This window comes from Perognathus longimembris, chromosome 7 (genome assembly GCF_023159225.1).
Source record: "Perognathus longimembris pacificus isolate PPM17 chromosome 7, ASM2315922v1, whole genome shotgun sequence".
NCBI classification, from domain to species: Eukaryota; Metazoa; Chordata; class Mammalia; order Rodentia; family Heteromyidae; genus Perognathus; species Perognathus longimembris.
The window spans coordinates 17,210,524-17,232,778 of record NC_063167.1 but is presented as its reverse complement, the minus strand read 5'-3'; the positions used below and the strand labels follow the sequence as shown (position 1 = coordinate 17,232,778).

The 22,255-nt window shown below is 45.1% G+C and overlaps 1 protein-coding gene and 1 non-coding gene across 2 annotated transcripts; both read right to left on the bottom strand.

Moving 5' to 3' along the window:
- Positions 1–1,643: 1,643 nt before the first annotated feature.
- Ppp1r8 (protein phosphatase 1 regulatory subunit 8) lies at positions 1,644–21,665 on the bottom strand. Its single transcript, XM_048350624.1, has 7 exons — positions 21,537–21,665; positions 18,520–18,580; positions 12,742–12,895; positions 10,838–11,058; positions 6,915–7,059; positions 5,408–5,472; positions 1,644–2,954 (listed from the first exon to the last, which is right to left on the bottom strand). Exons 1-7 carry the CDS (start codon positions 21,590–21,592, stop codon positions 2,601–2,603), a joined length of 1,056 nt encoding a protein of 351 aa, XP_048206581.1. The 5' UTR covers positions 21,593–21,665; the 3' UTR covers positions 1,644–2,600.
- LOC125355819 lies at positions 15,831–15,994 on the bottom strand. The gene has a single exon (XR_007211748.1). It is a non-coding gene; the product is annotated as a small Cajal body-specific RNA 1 (non-coding RNA).
- Positions 21,666–22,255: the final 590 nt, after the last annotated feature.

Below are 22,255 nucleotides of genomic sequence, written 5' to 3'. Positions count from 1 at the left end.
CCAGCTGGTCTGTGGAGTAGGGTTTCCCAGGCTTCCCCACTTCCAGTCCCTCTTTGGTACGTGGCTCGTGTCCAGAATGGGACAAGCTGTGTCCCTACGGCTTCCCACATGGAGGGGCTGACCTCCGGCCATCCAGAGCTGGACAGGGGCAAGGAGCAAGGGGGCGGCTCCTCCTGTGCTGCTGCTCCTTTGGGTGCTCTTTTTTTTTTTGCCAGTCCTGGGCCTTGAACTCAGAGCCTGAGCACTGTCCCTGGCTTCTTTTTGCTCAAGGCTAGCACTCTGCCACTTGAGCCACAGCACCACTTCCGGCTTTTTCCATATATGTGGTGCTGGGGAATTGAACCCAGGGCTTCATGTATACAAGGCAAGCACTCTACCACTAGGCCATATTCCCAGCCCCTGGGTGCTCATCTTTGAGGGGCTTTAGAGGGTGCCAGGTAAGCCAAGTGCACATACATGCCTCCCTCACCCTAGATATGAAATGCAACCAGTCCTGCTGCCCTTGACAGGGTCCTTGCAGTCTGTTCCACGAAGGCCTAAGATGCCAGCACTCATTCAAATCTGCAATGAAAATTCTCAAGCCAAAAATGATGGCATAATTCCTCCCTGGGAAGGATGTATTTTATCTAAACTACAAATAACACCTTACGTGTACTGCCAGTAAGTTGTCTGCCTCTTTTAAACTTCAAAACTATAATAATAAATTAAAACAAAAACCCAGCTACATTGCCAGGCACCAGTGGCTCATGCCTGTACTCCTTGGTACTCAGTGGCTGAGGTCTGAGGACTTAGTTTTGCAATCAGCCCAGGCAAGAAAGTCTGCGACTCTTATCTCCAATTAACCACCAAAAAGCCAAGTGACAAAGGTAGCAGTGGTACTCATTAGACACTATGTTGAAAAGGAGAAAAACTTGTGGGTAGGATGGGAGAGAAAAACTGTGAGGGGTGACACAGTCCATAAAGGTACATTGCCTGACTTCTGTGTCTGTAAGCCCTCTGGAGATCACCTTTATATTAGACAGTGCCCAGGCCCCAAGTTCAAGCCCCAGCCAGGATCAACACTGCTTGAGCCACACCCTCAGCTCAGCACTCTCGACTCAAGGGGTTTCCCTGGAGTGCCATGACTACAGGTGCGACCAACAGTGCTGGCTCCCACACACAGCATTGGGAATGCGGTTGGCATCTTCCTCAGAAAGCTACGGCATCCTTGTCACACAGTGCACTTGCTGGGACGAGACTATTCGTGGGATCCGTCCACGCCCGCCTCACTTGGGCTGAAATCCCTCTAAGCTGAGCAGCTTTCGCCTCCTTTTGCTCCTGAGGCAGAAGCCATAGCACCAATCCATGCAGAATGGTGACCAGGCTTCAATCATATTTGCCCCAGCACCAAGGCTACAAGGCCTGGTCTCCCTGACAAGGCCCTGCTCCATCTCCTGCTGAAGGGCGGCGGGAGCCTCTCAGGGCTTTGCTGTGAGGCCTCAGCCTGTGGGTTACAGTCTTGAATTCATTTCCACACTTCTCAGGGGCCATCTTTATTTGTGGTAGTAAGATGGGGACAGAGACCCGCTCCCAAGGTCAAGCTTCTGACAAACGTTCCCAATAGTGGCAGTGATGGTGGCGAGGGACTTAACACCGCACCCAAATGACAAAAGTTACGTTTAATTTACAATGTAATAAAGGTTACAGGTAAAAAGCTACACATAAAGCGTGAAAAGGCCTATTAGACAAATGTACAAATCTCTGTACAAAGCTCCTCCCTCGTCTCCCGTGTTAACCAGCACTGTTCCTGAAGCTCTGGGCGAGCAGAGCTCTCAGCCCAGGGGGAAAGAGCCTCCAAACCAACAGCTAAAACGTCCTCTTACAAGAAACCAGTTCCTTACAAGTAAAATCTTTTCCTTTGAAATTTGATCTGCCCCAACCTGCCTTCTTCATAGCACTCAAAAAAGCAAAATAATGCCTCAGAGAGTAGAGGATAGTACTCTGGAATTAAATTAAAAAATTAGGCAAGTGGAGTGCTTCAGGTTGGACAAGAAAAACAGATAAAGATCAAACAATACTGTAGGTTAAAAAGCCTAAACCTGTGCCAGGGCACAGACGAAGGGAAATCAGAATGTTCTTACTCCAACAGAAAGGACAAGAGAGAAAAGCCTAACTATTGGACCGCAAAACCACCGACCCCAGAAAACACTGAGTTTAAACCTTAGCTTAACTGATCAACCTGAAATCCATGGAAGCTCCTTTGCTACCTGGGACTTGCGAGGCCTGTCACCTCCGGGGTCCGGACTCCACCGGAAGGCATGTGACTCCACCCAAGAACCACCCGAGGGAGAGGAGAGGAGAGGAGGGCTAGGAGACCCAGCCAGGGCAGTCTACTTAAAAGCACCCACGAAACCTCTGTCTACACTAAAGCGTTCTCAAGACAGGTGTTTGTGGGCCTGTCCAGCCCCACCCGCAGACTCCACATTACATGGTTCAGGACCCCAGGAGACATTCTCAAAGACGATACTGCACACATGGAAAATTTCCTCCCCAGTTCATTAGTTCCGTCCCCCTTCCACCCCGTTCCCACCCGATCCTCCCCTTCTCTGCAACCACCACGATCAAATCAGCAAGGAAGGGGTGGGCTTCTTGCCCGGCCACGCCTCTTTTGCATATTTTTTCTTCTTGGGTTCGTTTACGGCTTCCGGATTATAGACGGCAGGGTTTGGTGTGGGGTTCATGTTCACTGCGGATGGCACAACAGGAGTCAAGTCCACGTCAGGGGCGAGGTTCGGGTACGGCATGGGCAAGCCCCCGATGAGCGCCGTCCCGTGGATGCCGTGTGGCTGGGAGCCTGCTTCGCTGTGCGTGGGGGGCAAGCCCCCATAGAGTCCTCCGCTGAAGGCAAAGTTCTGCATGCGTCTGCTGCCCGACTCCTCCAGGCCCAGGGAGCCGTGGCCCTCCACCCGCTTCTTCTGTAGGTTTGGAGACAAGAGAGGGGAGTCAGGAGGTGAAGCATTACAGAAGTCCGGTTTCTACTCCAGACCTAGGAAAATGGCCTTCGGGCCTGTTCTGTTTGCAAGAGCCCACAACATGCTCCTGAAACCTTAGAGCTTAGCAGACCTCACAATAGTCACCCAGCACAATGGTTCTCAACCAGCACCTCACATCCGATACAATGCTTCATCTATCTAATTTAAATGATTAGCTTTTAGCCTAAGGTCACATATGTGCCTCTCTTAACGTAGCACATGTAGGAAATGGGTGTCATTTCTTTTCTTTTTTTGGGGGGGGTTTACAGAAAAAATGGTAATTCCATGTTAGTTGCTCATCTGCTTTTTTTTTTTGTCAGTATGGGGGCGTGAACGCAGGGCCGAGTGCTTGCTCAGCCACTGGCACCCAGTCCCACGTGCTCAGGCAGTACTGTAAATGTTACCGAGTGCAATCTCATTACCAATCACCCTGCACAAAGCCAGCTCCCTCCTTAGGTCTCTCCACACTGAAGCCCAACTCAATGCATGGGCCACAGGCCATCCACGTGCCACGAGTGAACCCCTCCTCTTGAACTCAACATTGGCAGCCCTCTGCTTCGGCCTTACAAACAAACGTCTGAGAAATACAGGGGTGTCATCACACCCACCTAAGTGCCTAATTTTAAACACTTAATCTGTAATGAAGGAAGTAGTTTACTGCTGGCTAGGGCTGAGTAGGGGAGGACTGGACCCAAAGGGACACAAAGTAACTTCTGGAGGTAATGGGGCTCCTCTATATCTTGACTAGGGCTGTGCTCACACTGGTGTATACCTGTGTCAAAACTAAGCTAGCCAGGCTCGTGTGGCTCATGCTGTGCAAGAGGCTGAGGCCTAGGATGCTGGCCAGGAGCCAGCCTGGGAAGAAGATCAGAGTCACTCTTAGCACCAATTAACCAGCAAAAAGTTAGATCCAGGGACTGGGAATATGGCCTAGTGGCAAGAGTGCTTGCCTCCTATACATGAAGCCCTAGGTTTGATTCCCCAGCACCACATATATAGAAAAGGCCAGAAGTAGAGCTGTGGCTCATGTGGCAGAGTGCTAGCCTTGAGCAAAAAGAAGCCAGGGACAGTGCTCAGGCCCTGAGTTCAAGGTCCAGGATTGGCAAAAAAAAGCTAGATGCAGAGATGGGGCTCAAGTGGTAGAGTGCAGCCTTGAATTAAAAAAAAGCCAAATGAGGGCTCAAGGCCACTGCTGGCACACGTGTTCATGCATGCATGCACGCACGCACACAAACACACACACACACACACACACACACACACAATCCCTAAACAAAAACCCCAAATTCAAAATATTTACATGCTCATGGTTTATTTTATGTACATCAATAGAACATTATAAAAGAAGAATAAAGAGAGATAAGAGCTCAAAGTGAAATGTGTCAGGAATATAATGGAGTCCTGCAGGAAAAAAATTGAGCTCTACTCCATATTTATTTACTCGTTTTATGGTATTAGGGACTGACCCTCATTGGAGCTATGCACCTCAGCCCTTCCTCCCTCCCTCCCCCTCCTTTCTTTTTTCTTTTGCCAGTCGTGGAGCTTGAACTCAGGGCCCGAGCACTGTCCCTGCTTCTTATTGCTCAAGGCTAGCACTCTACCACTTGAGCCACAGTGCCACTTCTGGCTTTTTCCATATATGTGGTGCTGAGGAATTGAACCCAGGGCTTCATGTATATGAGGCAAGCACTCTACCACTAGGCCATATTTCCAGCCCCCTCCTCTTTTTTTTTTTTTTGTGCTAATACTGGGGCTTGAACTCAGGGCCTGGGTGCTTTCCCTGAGTTGCTTTGTTCAAGGCTAGAGTTCTACCACAGTGAGCTATAGTGCTACTTCCAGTCTTCTTATGGTTACTTGGAGATAAGAGTCTCACAAACTTTCCTGCCCAGGATGGCTTTGAACCGTGATCCTCAGATCTCAGCCTCCTGAGGAGCTCTAGGATTACAGGTGTGAGCCACCAGCACCCAGCTTTCTTTTACTGTCTTACACTGCATCAAAGCTAATGAAAGAGCCTCTTGGCTCCAGAATCCTTTACGGTAAAATACAGATGACCAGGAACTTTGACATACGTTTAGACTGATACACATGAGTTCACACCCATGGATTAAATCAACTAAGAGCTGAAAATATTTGGGGGAAAATTTGTACTTTTCTTCATTAATTTAGTTTTTCACCTGCAACATTTCTGTAATACTACAGGATTCTCTACACCCAGAGGAAGGTAAGAGCGATTCCACAAAATGAAAAGTGGTAGAGGAGCACAGGATGTGTTTCAGAGCTCAGCACTCATTTAATATTTATGGGCACAGCAGTGCTGAAGCAAGTCACGGCCTTGCTACACAGGCTACCACTGAGTCCCCAGATTATGTAAAATACACTTAGAATGTGTTTCTTACCTTTACTGGGACTACTGCTGTTTGTACCATGTTCCGGAAGCGACCAACCGATGGGTCCACATCCTCTGCAGAAAGAGATAAGGGTATAGGTTGGGTTGGCACTCTACTGGGAGGGGTAAGGGTAGTGGACTCACTACAAACAAAACAATTACAATAACATATTTAAGGGGAAAAACACAGAGGCAGACACTGGTGGCTCACACCTGTAGTCCTAGCTATTTAGGTGAATAAGAACTTCAGATCTCAGCCTCCTGAGTAGCTTATAGGTATAAGCTTACCAGCACCTGACACACGAGACTCTTATCTCCAATTAACCACAAAAAGCTGGAAGTAGAGCTGTGGCTCAAGTGGTAGCATGCTAGCCTCAGGGACAGAACCCAGGCCTTGAGTTGAAGTCCCAGGACCAACACGAGAGACAGAGAGAGAGATAGAGAGAGGGAGACAAAGAAACAGCTAACTCTGGAAGTGTTTACTGTAAACAAAGCACTGTTCTATTTAAGAGCCATACCTCTATTTTTTTTTTTTCTTTCCAGTCTGGGGCTTGAACTCAGGGCCCGGGGACTGATCCTGAGCTATTTTTTTTGTTCAAGGCTAGAGCTCTACCACTTGAGCCACAGCACAACTTCTGGCCTTTTCTGTGTATGTGGTGCTGAGGAATCGAACCCGGGGCTTTATGCATGCTAGGCAAGCACTCTACCACTAGGCCACATTCACAGCCCATTTCTACTGCTTTTTGCTGGCTCTTTTGGTTCACTGGAGGTAAGAGTCTCAGGACATTTCTGCTCAGGCTGGCTTTGAACCACAATCCTCAGATCTCTGCCTTCTGAGGAGCTAGGATTATAGGTGTCAGTCACCAACACCAGGCATCCCTCATTACTTAGAGAAGGAACACATTCTACTTCATCCACTATCAGAAAGTGAAGTTATAGCGGTTAGAACAAAAGGACCTATTATCTTTCAGAGTAATCCTTTAGTTCTTCTAAATCTAAGCTAAGGATCTGCTAATGACTTCTTTTTCTTTGTAACTTGGTACCTTTGGCTCTACTTATGGCCCATTCCATCCTGACCACAGTAGCTGGGTTTCCCCCTCTCCCCTCACGCATGCCTCTCCAGTATCCCCCGCATGCAGAGGACTAGGTTCTACGGCTACAGCACCCTCCTTCTCCTCTCCCCATGCTGGACTGCACAAGACATCTGCGGGAATTCTGCTTCAAACACAGACTGGTGGGGTCATTGTCCCTGCCAGTCTTCTATTACACAATCTTTTATTTTTTTGCCAGTCCTGGGGCTTGAACTCTGGGCTTGAGCATTGTCCGTGAGAATCTTTTGCTCAATCAAGGCTAGTGCTCTACCACTTGAGCTGAGGTGCGGCTTCTTGCTTTTTTTGAGTAGTTTATTGGAGATAAGAGTCTCACGGATTTTTCTGCCCAGGCTGGTTTCAAACCATGATCCTCAGATCTCAGCCTCCTGAGTAGCTAGGATTATAAAGAAACTAGCGAGACCTCACCTGGGTTGATGATTTCATCATCCTCACTGAACGTCACTCGGGAGTTCTTCCTCTTCCTCTTTGGTCTCTGAATGTCGAGATTTCCCTCCTCAATGGTCAGGGTTGAAATCCGCTTGTTGTGGGCAGTGTTGAACTCTGTCAGGTTCTAGGCCAGAAAAAAACAATAGTATACAGTGAATTTCAAGGAGAAAACATCACTAAATTAGGGGCATAAAAGCATCTGTGGCTTTCTCTGACCTCCAAAGGCAACAAGACTCCCTCTGCTTTCAGAAAAGATGAGTAATGTCCTAAGACCACCAATACGTAATACTAGTCTCATATGAAAAGAATGAGAGCATCCTCCTCAACTGACTCATGGAGTGCTAGAGGTGCACAGGTCATTTGCACAGATACCCTTGAGTTCTCTGTTGTTTTTTTTTTTAGTGAAGGCTATCAAGTTTTCATGATGATTAAAGAAATGTAACCGTGGGGCTGAGAGTGTGGCTTAGTGGTTGAGGGCTTGTCTACCATGCATGAAGCCCTGGGTTCGATTCCTCAGCACCACATGCACAGAAAAAGCTGGAAGTGGCGCTGTGGCTCAAGTGGCAGAATGCTAGCCTTGAACAAAAGAAGCTCAGGGACAGTGCTCAAATCCCGATTTCAAGCCCTAGGAATGGGGGTAAAAAAAAAAAGGGAGTGGGGAAAAAAAGAAATGCGACTTAAAAGAAGAGCAAAAATTTATATTAGGTAAATGGAACCTTAAAGTAACCACTGTGAGATGAAAAAGGACAAAGGCTGGGCACTGGTGGCTCATGTCTATATTGCTAGCTACTCAGGAGGCTGAGATTAGAGGATTGTGCTTAGAAGCCAGCCTAGGCAGAAAGTCTGTGAGACTCTTGTCTCCAATAAACTATTTAGAGAAGGCCAGAAGTGGTGCTGTGGCTCAAGTGGCAGAGCACTAGCCTTGAGCCAAAAGAGGCTCAGAGGGGCTGGGGATATAGCCTAGTGGCAAGAGTGCCTGCCTCGGATACACGAGGCCCTAGGTTCGGTTCCCCAGCACCACATATACAGAAAACGGCCAGAAGCGGCGCTGTGGCTCAAATGGCAGAGTGCTAGCCTTGAGCGGGAAGAAGCCAGGGACAGTGCTCAGGCCCTGAGTCCAAGGCCCAGGACTGGCCAAAAAAAAAAAAAAAAAAAAGAGGCTCGGAAACAGCACCCAGGCTCTGAGTTCAAGCCCCAGGATTGGCAAAAAAAAAAAAAAAAAAAAAAAGACAACTGACTGCTTCTCTCTTTAAAATTCTTAAGGACATTGCGGCCAGTGCACCTAATTTTTGGCATTAATATTTTGTCACTGCCCTTCCTGTGTCTGCCCCAGTTCTATTCATAAGCACCTATCTATCTTGATAATTAACCTGGCCTTATGCTGCCTGTGTATCCCAAGCCACTGGACTTCTTCCAACCTGCAATGCAGTTTGAGATGTTCTAACATTTTTTTTTTTGCCAGTCCTGGGCCTTGGATTCAGGGCCTGAGCACTGTCCCTCGCTTCCTTTTGCTCAAGGTTAGCACTCTGCCACCTGAGCCACAGCGCCCCTTCTGGCCGTTTTCCATATATGTGGTTTTGGGGAATCGAACCGAGAGCTTCATGTGTAGTAGGCAAGCGCTCTTGCCACTAGGCCATATTCCCAGCCCTGTTCTAACATTTTTGAATGAAGACTCAGAGAACCTAACACAGAACTAAAAGACAAGTGGCCTGGAGGAGGAAAAAAAAGCAATATGATGGCCAAAAAGATAGGAGACTGCTTCAGAACAAAATGACTTTTAAATCATAAGGCTCCTTTTGAGCTTGGTGGTTAAGTTGCCTTGCCGTGGTATACAGGAACAGTAAAGGGAGGTTATGGATTCACTTGGCATTTGGTCTATCTGATCAAAGTCACATCAATACAGTGACAGACAAGGGTTTAGCAAGCACAGGTCCATGAGTTCAATCCCGAGAACTGAAAGAGAATTTTTTTTTTTTTTTTTTTTTTTGGCCAGTCCTGGGGCCTGGACTCAGGGCCTGAGAACTGTGCCTGGCTTCTTTTTGCTCAAGGCTAGCACTCTGCCACTTGAGTCACAGCACCACTTCTGGCCATTTTCTGTATATGTGGTGCTGGGGAATTGAACCCAGGGCCTCATGCGTACGAGGCGAGCACTCTTGCCACTAGGCCATATTCCCAGCCCCATGAAAGAGAAATTTTTTTAAAAGACCTTGAGGCTAGGAATGTGGCTTAGCGGTTGAGTACTTGCCTAGTAGGCATAAAGCCCTGGGTTAGATTCCCCAGCACCACATATACAGAAAAAGCCAAAAGTGGTGCTGTGGCTCAAGAGGTAGAATGCAAGCCTTGAGCAAAAAGAAGCCAGGGACAGTGCTCAGGCCCTGAGTCCAGGCCCCATGACTGGCCAAAAAAAAAAAAAAAAAGACCTTGTCAGGAGCCAGTGGCTCATGCCTGTAATCCTAGCTACTCAGGAGGCTGAGATCTGAGGATGGTGGTTAGAAGCCAGCCCAGGCAAAAGAGTCTGTGAGACTCTTATCTCCAATAAACTACTCAGAGAAAGTTGTAGTTGCTGTTGTGGCTCAAGCACTAGTCTTGAGCAAAAGAGATCAGAAATAGTGTCCAGGCTCTGAGTTCAAGCCCCACAACTGATGGAAAAAGGAAAGAAAGAAAGAAAGACCTTTAGCACTTTATAAACATAAATTTTGTAAGAAAAGTAAATAAAAAAAAATTTTTTTTTTATTCCAGGGCCAAAAGCAGTCTTGCTCTACATTAGACTCTTGGGAAGCTTGAAAAATGAAAGTATCAGTTTTGTTAGGTCAGTGCTGGGTCTTATTATTATTATTTATTTTTTTTGCTAGTCCTGGGGCTCAAACTCAGTGCCTGAGCACTGTCCTTGAACTTTTTTTGCTCAAGGCTAGCACGCTACCACTTGATCCACAGTATCACTTCCAGCATTTTCTGTTTATGAGGTGCTGAGGAATCGAACCCCAAACACTCTACTGCTAAGCTACAATCCCAGCCCCCAAGCCAGTGCTGTTTAAAAGAACCTTCTATGGTGACAGAAATGTAGTGGTCCCGGGGTATTGAATGTTAACTTATTCCAGGACTTATGGTAGGTATCAAAACCTACAAACGCTTAAAGTCCTTCAAATAAAATGCATATCTTAGGCATATCCTCCTATATTTTGTCATTTCCAAAAAACTATACTGTATTGCTGAGAGTAATGATGAAAAAAGAAGGCTGTACATGTTTTGTACATATAAGGTTTTCTCCCTCACTAAAATCTTCTATTTGTTTTTAGTTGAATCTGAATACAGAATCTATAGACATAGAGTCAACTGTATTCTCAAAATGGTATCCACAAGCTACATGTGACTGACGATTCAATACTTTAAAAACGTGCTTAGTGGGGCTGGGAATATGGCCTAGTGGTAGAGTGCTTGCCTCGTATACATGAAGCCTTAGGTTTGATTCCTCAGCACCACATATATAGAAAAAGCCAGAAGTAGTGCTGTGGCTCAAGTGGTAGAATGCTAGCCTTGGAACAAAAAGAAGCTGGACAGTGCTCAGGCCCTGAGTTCAAGGCCCAGGACTGGCAACAACAACAAAAAAAGTGCTTAGGGACTACCACATTGGACAACACAACTTTTAAGCTGTCACAAAGACATAAAAATGTAAGCCCAAGTTTTGGCTTCTAAAAGCCATTAAGAAGCCTAGGATCCCTAGGAGGGGCTCCAGCGTCAGGGAGACTCAGCCACAGTTAGAACGACACACTGACAAGGGCTTATCAATGGGCTTAAGAGAGGATAGTGCTGCTAAATCACTGAACTTTAAGCTACATAAAACAGCTAAATACCGCCAGAACCAGAGTCCCAAAGACAAAACAAAGAGATAGACATGGAATTACATCAAGCTCTGTTTCCTCTTCTGGAAGCCCCAGTAAGCCCTTGAGTTCATCGTCCTCTCCACCCATCTTCTCATCTCCTTTCACAGCCGATGGCAATGTCTGAGGCTTCTCTCGCAGCGTGTATGCTCTTGTGGATGCGCCAAATGAGACTGTGGAATCGATGGGGATTTGCTGAGGTTTGTGAGGTTCCAGCCGAATGTGACCTAAGAAAGTGCCATGTGCTGGGAATAATCCAATCAAATCAGAAATATAAGAGAAAAAAGAAAAAAAAGTTTGAGAAGGGATAGATTATCTTTGAGTCTTACACTGTTAACTCCTCCCAGAATCAAATCTGCTTTTTTTGTTCGTTTTTAAGTCATAAAAAAATGACACCCAAGATTGTGGTTGGAAAACAAATTTGTGTGTGTGTGTGTGTGTGTGTGTGTGTGTGTGTGTGTATGACAGTACTGAGGACTGAACCCAGAACCATGCTGTGCATGCTTGGCAAGAGATCTACCCTTGAACTATAATCCCAGCCCCTGGCTTTTGAAACAGTATGTTCACTATGCAGGTCAAGCTGGCCTTGGACTGGGTATGTAGCCCAGGATGGCATCAAACTTAAGATCATCCTGCCATCACTTCCCAAATACTAGGATTACTAATATGTGCAACTTTTTAAAGATGAAAATGGCACTGAAGCCTCTTTAGATTTCTTCCTTTCCCCTGCTCTGCTCACAGCTGGCACTGTACCACTTCAGCCATACCATGGGCCAGTTTTCAGTAATGGAGATAGAGTCTCTGGGACTTTTATGTCCGAGCCGGCCTCAAACCATGATTCATGGATTTCAGCCTCCAGAGTAGCTCAGATTAGAGGCAGGAGCCATAGGCACCCAGCTCTTCAGGGTATTTCTTATACATCCTCAGATTTGTTACTTCCTTCCCATAATAAACACCACTGCCTTTTCTCTGCAGTCAGACAGGTTTGGTCACATTCTGTGTCTAGAGGAATGGCTCCAACCCAGCAGAAGCCACGGACCCCAAGACAAGAAATGGACAAGACCACACTCTACCCTCTTTCAGCTCTAACCTTGAGTACCACGAAAATTGCTAGCCTTGTGGCAGCCATGCTTATGTGTTCCCAGGTCAAGAAAAGAACTTGACCAATACAGGCACAATGTCAAAGACAAAACAAGCCAAAATCCTATTAGAGATTCTGAATGTTTTTCATTTCGCATGTTATTAAATGGAAAGCAAAGACCAGAGAGGTACTTGAAAACTGGGCTTACCAGAGCGCGGATATAGACAGTTTGGTAAGGTAGTATGTCTGTGTGTGTAGTTGGGGAGGTAAGTACATCTGTGTGTGTAGTGGAGGTGGGGTAGACAGCAGCAGAAGTCATAAAGGCCCAGGAAACAGAATTTTTTACATTCTGAATTTATATATGGGCAAAACAGACAAACTTCATGAAACTAAAATTGATATAATTCCTAGTTACAGCAAAATGAAGCTGAGATAAAGAACTTACTATATATAAGTATTGTTGAAGCTTTCAGCATTGCTATTCTACTACATTAGAGAAACTAGTCATAGCTTCTGCTTCAAGTGGGCCTCAATCTTTTATGGTTCTAATCACACTGGAGCATTAATAATTCCTAGTTCCGGAATAGCATTTTTGTTCTCTATATCTACTGTGCCTCCTGTAGAATGGTGTTTCTCAAAATGTTCTTCTGTCATTAATATGGTCTGTCATCAACTATTCAAGGAAGAAAAGAAATCACAGAAATAGAGAAGGGCTGATTTAAACAAAATAAAATAAACTTTTCCTTGGATGAGCAATAGAACGTGTTTTCCAAACTACGAACCAAAAGAGCATTTTCATATTACTCATAGGGAAAACAGGCATGTGAAATGGGAGGGGGATACTTACTACTGTTGAGATCTATCAGGAAAACTCTCTTCAGATGCTTGTGGTAGACCAAGGCAGCGTGGACTCGAGAGCAAGACTGGTGGTCAATGGTAAAGTCACACAAATCAGGGTTTCTCCCAAATAAGTAATATTTCTTCTCATCAATAATCAGTTTCTAAATAAATATTAAATTAATTATTTAAGTCTTATTGCAACAGAGCTACCAAAAACTTGCAAGCAAATAAGTATATAATCTTTTTTTCTTTATTGTCAAAGTGTGATACAGAGGGGTTACAGATTCATTAGAAAGGCAGTGAGTACATTTCTTGTTCTACTTGTTACCTCCTCCCTCATTTCCCTGTATATAGTCTTAAGTAGATAAAACTTCTTGCCCTGGAGAACAAAAGGAATCCCAGCCTTTTCTATATATGTGGTACTGAGGAATCAAACCTAGGAATTCATGTATATGAGGCGAGCACTCTTGCCAGTAGGCCATATTCCCAGCCCCAGTTTAGGAGTTTTTGTAGTGAACAATGGTCCCATACTCTTTCCTATATTCATGTTCCTAGGCAATCTTTTCTTTTCATTTGTTGCACATTATTTCCTAAAAAGCCAGTACCTAGTATCTTCTCTTTGGGCAAAGAGAAAAGCATTTTGGTCCATTAGTTCACCTACTGGCTGAACATGAATCAATCATCTCTTCTCTTACAATGCCATCAATGTCTTGAATGAGTCTAGCCAGTGCTCTAGCTTCTCCTTTATGGCAGATTTTTTAGGTTGGGACTTTTATGGAAGGACTATTAATGCTAAGTATTTTAAACACAACCTAATCTGACTCCTCAAAACAATTTTGTGAAGCAAGTATTACATCCACTGTTAAAGAGATTAGAGAGATAAGCTGGACTCCAGTGGCTTACACTGGTGATCCTAACTACTTAGGAGGCTGAAATCTGAGGAATGTGGTTCAAAGCCAGCCAAGGCAGGCAAGTCTGTGAGACTCTTATCTTCAACTAACCACCAAAAGCTAGAAGTGGAGCTATAGCTCAAATAGTAGTTGCTAGCAAAAAAGCTCATGGACAGTGCCCAGGCCCTGAGTTTAAACCCCAAAACTGGCACAAAATTTAAAGAGGTTAAAGAGGTTACTGACTTGAACTGCTAATACTTCAACAATGTACCATGGGTCTGGAAAAACTCAAAGTGAAGAGCTCCACAATTATTTCAGTTGCCATTATTAGTGGTCTAGCAATCTAGTTTGGCCATTTAAGAATCCTCATTTGAATATGCTGCCCTTTTCCTTGAAAAGGAAGAAAATCTCTAGTTCGCATTTCATACTCTATACCTCCTACAACACTTAAGATGCCAGGGGTGGTGACACATACTCACTCATGAGGCTGAGCAGGAGGTATATGTTAAAGCCATGAATATTTTAAGGAGTAAGTACTGTAGGTCATAGCCTTAATTAGCCTGTGTATGTAGGTTACTTGGAGAGATCTGTGCAGCAGTGTCCATCTGCTAGGCGGCAGAGCTTCTTCCAGGGACATACTACTCCATATAAGATTACTCCACTATAAGATACTCCACTATAAGATTAAACAACAGCTTGACAGCGAAATCATATGGTCATCCTCTGTATGCTTTAAGCTACCTTAAGGTTTAGGTTAAAAAATAGGACATTACGAAGGGGTAACATTGATCAAGGTGCACTGTATTCACAAGCTGCTTTGTTAAATGGTAACTCTTTTATACAACTATTTAAAATAATAAAATTAAAAAGGATATGACATTACAAACATGATGTGGTGGCACATGTCTATAATCCCAGTACTCAGGAAACTGAGGTAGAAGGTTCATGAGTTCAAGACCAGCCTGGTAGCCAGGCACCAGTGGCTTGTACCTGTACTCATGCCTAGCTATTTAGGAGGCTAAGATCTGAGGATCACAGTTTGAAGCCAACCAGCAGACAAATTTAATAGCCTCTTATCTCCAATCAACCATCAAAAAGCTAGAAATGGGGGGTGGGTCCAGTGGTAGAATACCAGCATTAAACAGAAAAGGTACACAGGCACGCACACAAGCACACATAAACACGTATGTATACACACACACACACACACACACACACACACACACACACACACAGCGCCTGGGAAGCCTAGTAAGATCCTGTCTCCTACCTTCCAACAAAACAATCAAACAACAGCAAAAAGGACATTGTTTTATGATTAAATGAGAGCCCTGGAATGACAACACCTTATTCTCTCCAGGAAACATTTACTCATGCCGAATCTTACTGCATTTTTCATATTTGCACATATAATTATGTTTTCACAAACTTAAATGTGCTTACAACAGTTCTCACAAGGGGTCACAAGAATAAGACCACCAGGTTCTTGCGTTCTTAAATAACAAGAACCAAATGGGGGCTGGGGATATAGCCTAGTGGCAAGAGTGCCTGCCTCGGATACACGAGGCCCTAGGTTCGATTCCCCAGCACCACATATACAGAAAACGGCCAGAAGCGGTGCTGTGGCTCAAGTGGCAGAGTGCTAGCCTTGAGCGGGAAGAAGCCAGGGACAGTGCTCAGGCCCTGAGTCCAAGGCCCAGGACTGGCCAAAAAAAAAAAAAAAAAAAAAAAAAAAAAGAACCAAATGGCTCTAGGGTACCAAAGACATATCAGTGATTGAAAGACTTGGTTTTAGTGAGAAGAGAAAGGACTCACAAGTTAAAGGTACATATTCACTATTTAATTTTTTTTTTTTTTCCAGTCCTGGGCCTTGGACTCAGGGCCTGAGCACTGTCCCTGGCTTCTTTTTGCTCAAGGCTAGCACTCTGCCACTTAAGCCACAGCACCACCTCTGGCCATTTTCTATATATGTGGTCCTGAGGAATCGAACCCAGGACTTCATGTATATGAGGCAAGCACTCTTGCCACTAGCCCATATTCACTATTAAAGGCATTCCAGCTGCAGAAATGTTATATATGGGATTTTAGTGGAAAATAGCACATGTCAGAACTAAAAAGATGTGTTAAGGAGTGAATGAAGTAACACACTGGTTTTTCTATAATCATTAAAGCCATATCTTTTTAAGGGAGTAGCTATGTCTACTTAAGTTGTGCCTATGAGTTATAACTCAGAGTGTGCCTTTACACCCTGGGCTTAACAGACTCATGGCTTATTTTAATGTTGCACTTCTTCTACCCAGCTATCACCACATATCACAAGCCTTGGACACAAGGTTAGGATATAGATAGCTCGGTGAGTATCAAGTGCTGATGAAGTTTAAATCCTCAAAAAAATATAAACAGCTCTGGGCTAGGGATGCATCTCAGTAGTAGAGCACTTGCCTAGCATGCATGAGGCCCTGGGTTTGATCCTCAGCACAGCAAAACAAATGCATAAACAAACATGTAGCTCAGGCTTGTTCCTGTCAACAAAAGTATAGAAAAACTAAGGATTTTAACTTGACAATTGTGTGGTAACCCATCACATCTAAGAGTGCTGAAAGACAGAGAATGTTATTAGCAAATGGAAAAAGCTAAGTGAGAGCACAAGGCCCTGAATTCAAGCTCCAGTATTGGCAGGTGCATGCACGCCTGCATACGCACGCATACATACATACACACACACACACACACACGTACTGAATAAGTGTTTTGAAAATATAAATTATTTCACAAAGGGATATGATGTTATCATTAAAGTTAGGCCTGCTGCTTGTTTCTTCCTGTCACAAACATTTACTAAATTCTAGAAACAAAACAGATTTCTAAATGTCTTCAAGCTTTATGCTATTCTATACGACAACAAAAATCTTACAGTTGTGGAAGTATCTATAGTAACATTGGCTTTACAGATACTTTTAGTTAAATTATTTCCTTGAACAATATTGATATTTTTGAGTCTGAAAGAATCTGCTGGGTGCCAGGGGTTCACATCTGTAATCCTAGTTACTAAGGAAGCAGAAATCCACAGGCTTGCAGTGTGAAAACACCCAATGCAGAAATTTCGTAAGACTCCATCTCCAAATTAACCAGTGTGGTTCAAGTAGTAAAATACAAATACAACGAGTACATTGAGCAAGGTTGAGGCTGAGTTCAAAGCAGAGTAACAGTAAATTAAATCAAATTACTCATGACAAAGGAGCTCTGAATGACAAGCTGGATACATGTTGAATTAGTCAAAGAATTTGTTACAACTCATGTATGCCTTCATACTTTGCAACATACTGGCCATCACAACATTATAAATGTGACAATAATACATTTACAACGCATCCTTTGGATATCACTAAGGCTTAGCATATAACTCAGTAGTATAGTTCTTACCTAGAGTATGGGAAGCCCCAGGTTCAGTCTTCAACAACACATGCACACAAATTCACTAGCTTTTCAAGCTAGTAATCATAGAATTGCAATGATTTATTATGTACATCAAACAAAAACAACTGTCCTCAATAATGGGGACTTAAACCTAATTTTAGTGGAGTAACCAGTGGGTTTAATCTCCATTTTTTGGAAACTAACAATGAAGATATTAAAAAAAAACACACCAAAAAACGTGACTTAATCAAAACTCATGTTGTCTTGAAATTCAATATGGTATACACTCTTCTGCTAAACTTTTATTTATAGTACCCAACTCAACTCTAGTTACATTATTTTTTGTGTGTGATTCTCTCATTGGTTGTTTTTTCCCCAGTCCTGGGGCTTGAACTCAGGGCCTGGGCACTATCGCTAAGCACTCTAGCATGTGAGCTACAGGCGCCACTTCTGGCTTTTTTACTTTATGTGGTACTGAGGAATGGAACCCAGGGCTTCATGCATGTTAGGCAAGCACTCTACCACTAAGACACAATCCCAGCCCCATTGGTTTTTTGGATGAAGTTTTACTAGCATTTCATGTTCCTTTTTGAGCAAGTAGCTAAGTTTAACATACTTTTTTGGAGGAGCTAGACCTTAATCTCATAAAAACACTTTCAAATTTCACTCAATCTGTATCATTCATTTTCTTCTTCTTCTTCTTTTTTTGGCCAGTCCTGGGGCTTGGACTCAGGGCCTGAGCACTGTCCCTGGCTTCTTCTTGCTCAAGGCTAGCACTCTGCCACTTGAGCCACAGCGCCACTTCTGGCCATTTTCTGTATATGTGGTGCTGGGGAATTGAACCCAGGGCCTCATGTATACTAGGCAAGCACTCTTGCCACTAGGCCATATCCCCAGCCCTTCTTCTTCTTCTTCTTTTTTTTTTTTTTGCCAGTCCTGGGCCTTGGACTCAGCCTGAGTACTGTCCCTGGCTTCTTTTTGCTCAAGGCTAGCACTCTGCTACTTGAGCCACAGCGCCACTTCTGGCGGATTTCTGTACATGTGGTGCTGGGGAATTGAACCACAGCTTCATGTATACAAAGCAAGCACTCTTGCCACTAGGCCATATCCCCAGCCCTCATTTTCTTCTTCAGTTGTTGCATACCTGGTTCATTCCACACAATTCCATGTACTCAGACAGGAGGAATTCACCAAATTAGAGGGCTTCCAGTTTGACTAAAAAGGCCCATAGGCCCATGACCTGTTAAAACTCTTCATTTGGAAGGTGAGAGAAAGGAAAAAAAAAAAAAAGCTGAGTGTCTGTAGGATATGAGCTTTGTTTAAATGTGTTATATCATCATGAGCTTTTAATAGGAAAACTCAGGATGAACAAAGTAGCATTGCCAGAAAACAAAGCACAGGAGAGGAGGTGGAAGAGTGAGTCACTGGCAAAATCTTTAGAATGGGGGGTAAAAAAGGGGAGACATTTACTTCCATACCTCAATTAGCTTGTCTCCTTTGACTACATCCAGATGTAAGCCAGGTGGAGGTTTACCTGCCCTGCAAAAGAAGAGTGAAAAAAGCACTTTTAGGATGAGTTCATAACTGTTATTTACAATCTTTGTTTCATTCAATATCACTGGTCTTCTATCAGCCTATAATTAGTCCATGTTCAAGCAGAAACATCCATCTACCTCACTATTATAGTTCCTTTCTACATTGACACTTCCCAAATGAATCAACTGCTCTAAAAAGAGATTTCAGAATATCTGAATTTAGAGCAGCACTGAAGAGACCTTCTTTTTTTTTTTTTTGGTTGATCGTGGGGATTGAACTCTGGGCCTGGGCGCTGTCTCTTGAGCTCTTCAGCTCAAGGCTAGTGCTCTACCACTAGAGCCAAAGCACCACTTCCAGTTCTAGTGGTTAACTGGAGATAAGCATCTCATGGGCTTTCCTGCCAAGGCTAGCTTTGAACCATGACCCTCAGATCCAAGTCTCCAGAGTAGTTAGGATTACAGGTGTGAGCCACCAGCGTCCAGCTAAGAGACCTATATTTTAACACTTGATATTCACTTTGAAGATAAAACAGCATAGAGTCTAAATACTATAGCCGGGAAAGGCCCACCATTAGGAGTCTGCTATTACCTTAATATGATAGAAAGTCAGAGTAAGTTAGCTGTTTTGGGCTAATCAAGATTAGTCTCAGGGGCTGGGAATATGGCCTAGTGGCAAGAGTGCTTGCCTCATATACATGAAGCCCTGGGTTCGATTCCCCAGCACCACATATATAAAAATGGCCAGAAGTGGCGCTGTGGCTCAAGTGGTAGAGTACTAGCCTTGAGCAAAAAGAAGCCAGGGACAGTGCTCAGGCCCTGAGTCCAAGCCCCAGGACTGGCCAAAAAAAAAAAAAAAAAAAAAAGATTAGTCTCAGCTGGGTACTGAAGGTTCAGTCCTGTAATCCTAGCTACTTCTGGAGGCTGAGATTTGAGAATTATAGTTCAAAGCTTGCACAGGCAGGAAAAGTCCACAAGACTCTTAGACCCAATTAATCACCAAAAGCCAGAAGCAGAGTGTGGCTCAAGTGGTAAAATGCTATTGAATGAAAAAGCTAACGGATACTGACACAAAAAAAGAAAAACAAAAAAAAATCTCATTACAGAATAAGAAGATATTGATCTGAGCTCTGAGATCAAATCTGCATGTATAATTAGGGAATGAGGACAACTCAAACCCATGCCCATGAAACAAAATACCAAATAAATATAGAGCATGTTACCTTTTTTTTTGGGGGGGGGGTGACAGTCATGGGGCTTGGACTTCTGGGCACTGTACCTGAGCTTCTTTTGCTCAAGGCTAGTACACTACTGAAGCCATAGCTTCATTTCTGGCTTTTTCAGAGCAGTTGGAGATAAAGAGTCTCAAGTACTTTCCAGCCCAGGTTTGCTTCAAACTGTGATCCCTCATAATTCAACCTCCTGAGTAGTCAGGATTACAGGTATGAACCACAGGCATCTGGCTGGAAGCATATTACTCTAGACTAGTCATCTAGCAGTATAATTAGTAAAACTTCTTTTTGCAATTCACTAGACCATGTGTCAAAGCACTTAACACAATGCGTGGTAACTACCAGATCCTGAGGAAAAAAGTAGGTGATCCCAAGGAGTCTTCTAGTTATATTTAATATGCTGTCCCAAATTTAAAAACCAATGCAGCCAGAGACCAAACGGGCAGAGAAGTCGGAGGCTGAAGCAAATGGAGGTTACAAAAATGCAAACAAGCCGGGTGACAGTGGCTGACACCTGTAATCCTAGCTACTCAGGAGGCTGAGATCTGAGGATCGCGTTTCAAAGCCAGCCTGGGCAGCAAAGTCTGTGAGATTCTTACCTCTAATTGGCCCCGAGAAAACCGAAGTGGCTCTGTAGCTCAAGTATTACAGCACTAGCCTTAAGCTGAAGAGTTCAGGGACAGCACCCAGGACCCAGAGTTCATGCCCCACGACCAAAAAAAAAAAAAGGACACACATTCACTGGCTTCCTTTGCTCGTTTGAACAGAGCTCCTACATTTGCACAAGAGAAATGTATCTAATTGAAATGCAACATCATCTCAACAATGATGTTCAAACCTTTTTATGGCAGTAGTAAAGGACAGTGAATTGGACAAAAGCCCAGTTTTGTCTGGGAAATAGGAAAAGGAGTTACATCAAAAATGCATTTCGGAATTCCTACTATGTATCGCTTCAAGCCTAGGAGTTGCAGATACACAGATGCATGCACCTATCTGTGCCCTTGCAGAGTTCAACATGGTGTGTGGGGGGGACAAGTAACATGTTGATGATACATTGTAAGGAGCTACGGGAGAAAAAGCTCCAACTCGGATGTGTCTCGTTTGCAAAATAACTCCCATTTATTCATCTTCTACCTACTCAAAAGACTTAAATTAGTCCATCACGCCCAAGAACTTTCCAAGGACCGAAAAGATCTCATTCCAACAATTCCTGCAATCTTTTGTGCCAAGCTTCGTGCTGGGCAGTGAGAACAAGGGGTCATGTTGGCGCCATCCCCGTCCTCAGGGAGCTCCCAGTCGCGGGGGGAGGGGGTGGGGAACGGAGTGGCACCCCACGCGGGACGGGACGCAGCACGACACGAGGAGGGATGCAGGGTTCCGAGGCGGGCCGGGCCGTGGGGGGCCGGGAACAGCTGCATCAGAGCTCCAGGTACTCAGTCAGGAGTTGGGGGTTAAGTTGGAGGCCGAGGTTGGGGGGCACCCCGGCAAGAGGCTGGGCGCCCACAGGACTTTGGGCCTCCCCACACAACCCGCGATTCCGGAGTAGTTCTGGGCCCGGGCTCCAGGCGCCGGTTCCTCCACACGTCGCCCGGCCCCGCACGGGGGACAGTTTTCCCTCAGTCATTTCAGGGTCTTTGAGCCATACGTTTGGGCACGAAAGGAGAGAGACGCCCTTCTAGCCTAGGTTAGCTCCAGCCGGGCCACTCCGAGCCCGGCATCCGCGCCACTCACCAGGTCGGGCAGTCGAACAGCGGGAGGCTAGAGCCGGAGTTCGCGGCTGCCGCCATCTTGCGTCTCCCCCTCCCATTTGGCGGGCCCGAAGCACGCCGGGAAACTGGGAGACCGGGGAGGGAAGAGGTGGTATCCCAGCAGCCCGTGCGCAGCCACGCCCACAAGCGCGCGCGCGCACGCCCGTACGCCCGTACGCGGGGCGGTGCTTCTATTGGGGCGGATTTTGAAGTCTGCGCCGGCTGCCGGGCGTTAGTAAAGATTGGTTCTCCTCCGGAGGGATGTGGCCGAGGGAAAGCGGGAGAAACGACAGCCTCCCCCTACTTCCTCCTGCGGAAATGGCATCAACCCCCTAGGCTTGCCACTGACATCCTGTCAGCCATCGAGGAAAACAGGAGGGCAAACCTCGAGACGATCACTCAAGCTCATTGTTTCTCCTCTCCAGATCCGGGAAGCTAGAGAAACACTGTCCTTTTTGATGGAAGTCTGGGCCTCGAGGGCTTCCATAGATGAGCCAGGGACTCTATCCTAGGTGTAACCTGCTACGCTTATGGAAAGTATGTAGACAAGCTGGATCCGAGAGCAGATCTGATCGGAAGGCAGGAGCTCAAAACTTCACTATGCATAACTCAAATGGTTAGTCAAGTGTAGAGCATTGAGATTGCGCCGTTGCCCCAGGCCACCGGCTGGGTACCGGGAACACTCAGGGCACAGCCCCTAGT

Excerpts from the sequence above, each read along its gene's own strand:
- Ppp1r8 (XM_048350624.1), bottom strand. The coding sequence starts at position 21,592 with ATGGCGGCAGCCGCGAACTCCGGCTCTAGCCTCCCGCTGTTCGACTGC. Across the intron at positions 11,059-12,741 it reads CCTGATAGATCTCAACAGTA|CACATGGCACTTTCTTAGGT; the intron begins GTAAGTATCCCC and ends GATTATTCCCAG. Across the intron at positions 5,473-6,914 it reads TGATGAAATCATCAACCCAG|AGGATGTGGACCCATCGGTT; the intron begins GTGAGGTCTCGC and ends CTCTTTCTGCAG.